Here is a 3,056-nt window from a genome sequence, read left to right as displayed (position 1 = left end):
TAAGGGTGAGTAAAAAAACCAAAAAACCAAGAAAATAGAGAAAACTAGGGAAAAAAATAAAAAAAAATCGAATCGTGAAAAAAAATCGATAAAACCGATTAAAATTTTAGTGTGTGTGTATTATTTTTATATTTAAATTTTAATTAATACTCTCTCTTATTTTTTTATATCATTTAGTGCACTTTTTTTAAAATAACAATTAATATTTTTTTTTTAATTTTATAATACTTCAAAGAGATCACTGTAATTTATCTTTGAATTTTTTCCTTTTATAATTTAAATAAATTGTATTTTCATATATTTTTAAAATAAAATTTGTTTATTCTTTAATAATCATGATTAACCTCTAAGATAAAATAAATAAATATTTATAAATGAAAAGGAAAATCAGAATTAAATATTTGCATTCTCAACTATCTTTTGCTTTTACTAAGAAAATTAACCTTTTGTTTTTGTATTTAATTAACATTAATAATATTTTTTTTAGTTTATTTATTTGCATATGTTTTAATTTATTTTATTAAGTATTAACAATATCTTTGTTCTCGAATAAAAAAACTATGACATCCCAACACATAAATATAATAAAAATTTATAAAACGAAAAGGACAGTCAGCAACTGGGCTTATTGATACACGTCATATATATCGGCTACTCAACTGGAACAACTTTAGCAGTTCACTTCGCTGCTATAGCATCAGTACTAGCAGTTGCCTTCTTTTTAATGAACTCAACGACCGAGAAAGAACAGGCGGAACAGGCAACTCGAAAATGAGAAAACCCAGCTGCTTTGGCCAAACGTTCAAATTCTTTTTCTGTCCTTTCATTTCTCTTCGGATTCATGCTTGTCACGAATAAATAATTCTGCAGCAAGCTTCTATCTGCAGCATGTTGGGGATTCCGGCACCCCCATGCGCGGACCGGTGGTGTATTGATAGTTGCTCATCGGAGGGTAAAGCACACTGAGACACAATATTTTAACGTGGTTCGGCAAAACCGCCTACATCCACGGGAGAGAGTCATTGTATTAGAGATAGAGAAAGGATTACAATACATACATGTAGAGGAGGATTACATCCACTCTACTCAATTCATCAACTCATCTTTGCTGCTCTTGCAGCTGCTGCAATGGCAGCAAGACTGCTGCCATTGCAGCACTTTACTCTCTCTCCATACTCTTCACATTCTCACCACTCTCTTCTCTCATTTTGCTCTCTTACGTATGCCTTTATTTATAGGCATGAATGGTGTCACCAGCTCCTATTCTTCTTCAACAAAGGTGGCTGCCAACTCCATCTCTTCTACAATAAAAGTGGCTGCCAACTCCTACTCTTCTTCAACAATGGTGGCTGCTGCAATTGTGAATGGTTGTTGCACATTAATGGCAACCAACCTAACACAGCACTGGTACCGGGGCTTTCAGGAATTACCATTTCCACTACTATCAACTTTCCGTTGTCCGGTAAAGCTTCATAGCAATTCTTTAGTACTTTCAAGAAGTTCTCATCGTTCCAGAAATGGGATACCCACTGTTTCGTTCCAAAATATTTTGTGATTGTCAGTACAATACTCTGAAGCTTAATTTTAACAGAGTGTTATCAAACCTCACCTTCATGAAAATGGCTTCTCCTTTAGGAATGGTTAAGAATACATCTCCTGCAACATGCTCAATACCTGCAATAGAAATACAACAAAAGATTTAACAATTTCTAACACAGCTCAGTTCATCTGTTTCTGTAACTAGTCAGAAAGCTCAACATTCTCAGTAAAGAACAAGGCAAATAAAGTCAATTATAAGATCAGAACAAAATCAGTACCTGGATAGGATGGCGAGTTTTCTATAACTGAAGCCAAATCAAAGTTGATGCCCTTAATAGCAGGATACTTTGAGATGATCATATTAAGGACAGAACCATTGCCGCCACCAACATCCACCAAGGATGTTAGACCTTCAAAGCCATCATATATGTCCAAAATCCTCTTCATAAATAAAGGGTTGAAACCTCTAACAAAGCCACTGAATACTTCACCAAATCTTGGATCCTTTTTCACATACTCCATAGAACTCATCCTATAAGCCTTCTGAAATAGAAACCCTCCTTGAAGAATAACATCTTTTAAGTGGTACCTGTTGTTTGTTTCAATACATATTACAAAATATTATAATCGACATCCTTTAATGTTTCTCTTCATAAAAAGAATCAGGAATGAAAAGAAGAAGAAGATAGTTTTGGAGATGATCCAAAATTACCAGAGATCCAGTGTGACTTTATCTTGAATAATAAGAAAATAGGGACTCAAGGACCCTCCATCTTCCTTCTTGATAAAGTATTTGGCTACTGGTGCCAATCCATATAACCTTTGAACTTGATCACTATCCTGATTCTCGGTGGCTAGAGAACAAGTCAGAATGGAATGGCTAGCAAGAAGGCACAGGATACGGTCTAGTACAATAGGGGCATCAGGGTTGTTTTGAGTGGGAAGTTGAGAGGCAATCTGTGAGGCTGAGAGCAAGGCACCAGGGCCAGCTTTTTCTATGATCTCCAGAACCCCTAGCTCAATTACTGCTTTGAAAACCATAGGCAGAGTTGATGCACTTGCAAGTTGCATGGCATACTGGAGATGATAGTCTTCTTCATTGCTTGAGGTTGCCATTTGTTTATCTATGGAAGTTTACGGACAATTTGTGCTATCGCTCCTCTAATTTATCAGCTAACAAGATAATAAGATAAGACCTTTCGACTTATCTTCTGCTCTACCGAAGTCCAAAATTAGGTGACGTTGCCGGAATATTTTATTTGGGGTGGCTTGACCTTTCGACCTATACTATTGTATCGACAATTGCTAAGCACCTGATAAAGAAATTAAGATGATATAAATAAATAAATAAATAAATTGTAGCAACTAGAAATTAATATCACAGGATCTTAGCATTGCGCTGTTAATCAATAGGATGGTCTGCATCAGATTTACGAAATAATTTTTCTCTTGTAACAAAATAATGGCTTGATTGTTTACTATGCAAAGCCACGTGAAACTCTAAATTTTATTGGCCA

At 35.1% G+C, this 3,056-nt stretch overlaps 1 protein-coding gene across 1 annotated transcript; it reads right to left on the bottom strand.

The window, feature by feature from the left end:
- Window positions 1-678: 678 nt before the first annotated feature.
- LOC133682905 (caffeic acid 3-O-methyltransferase 1-like) lies at window positions 679-2,668 on the bottom strand. The gene is made up of 5 exons (XM_062106449.1): window positions 2,252-2,668; window positions 1,818-2,128; window positions 1,610-1,674; window positions 1,394-1,529; window positions 679-881 (listed from the first exon to the last, which is right to left on the bottom strand). The coding sequence occupies exons 1-5, from the start codon at window positions 2,653-2,655 to the stop codon at window positions 679-681; spliced, it is 1,119 nt and encodes a 372-aa protein (XP_061962433.1). The 5' UTR covers window positions 2,656-2,668.
- Window positions 2,669-3,056: the final 388 nt, after the last annotated feature.

Source organism: Populus nigra, chromosome 1 (genome assembly GCF_951802175.1).
Source record: "Populus nigra chromosome 1, ddPopNigr1.1, whole genome shotgun sequence".
In the NCBI taxonomy this organism is placed as follows: Eukaryota; Viridiplantae; Streptophyta; class Magnoliopsida; order Malpighiales; family Salicaceae; genus Populus; species Populus nigra.
The sequence above is the reverse complement of the archived record's forward strand: the minus strand, read 5'-3'. Positions and strand labels throughout refer to the sequence as shown.

Coding starts and splice junctions, on each gene's coding strand:
- LOC133682905 (XM_062106449.1), bottom strand. CDS start 2,655: ATGGCAACCTCAAGCAATGAAGAAGACTATCATCTCCAGTATGCCATG. Junction 1,675..1,817: donor AAACTCGCCATCCTATCCAG/GTACTGATTTTG, acceptor TTTCTATTGCAG/GTATTGAGCATGTTGCAGGA. Junction 1,530..1,609: donor GAGAAGCCATTTTCATGAAG/GTGAGGTTTGAT, acceptor GGAACGAAACAG/TGGGTATCCCATTTCTGGAA.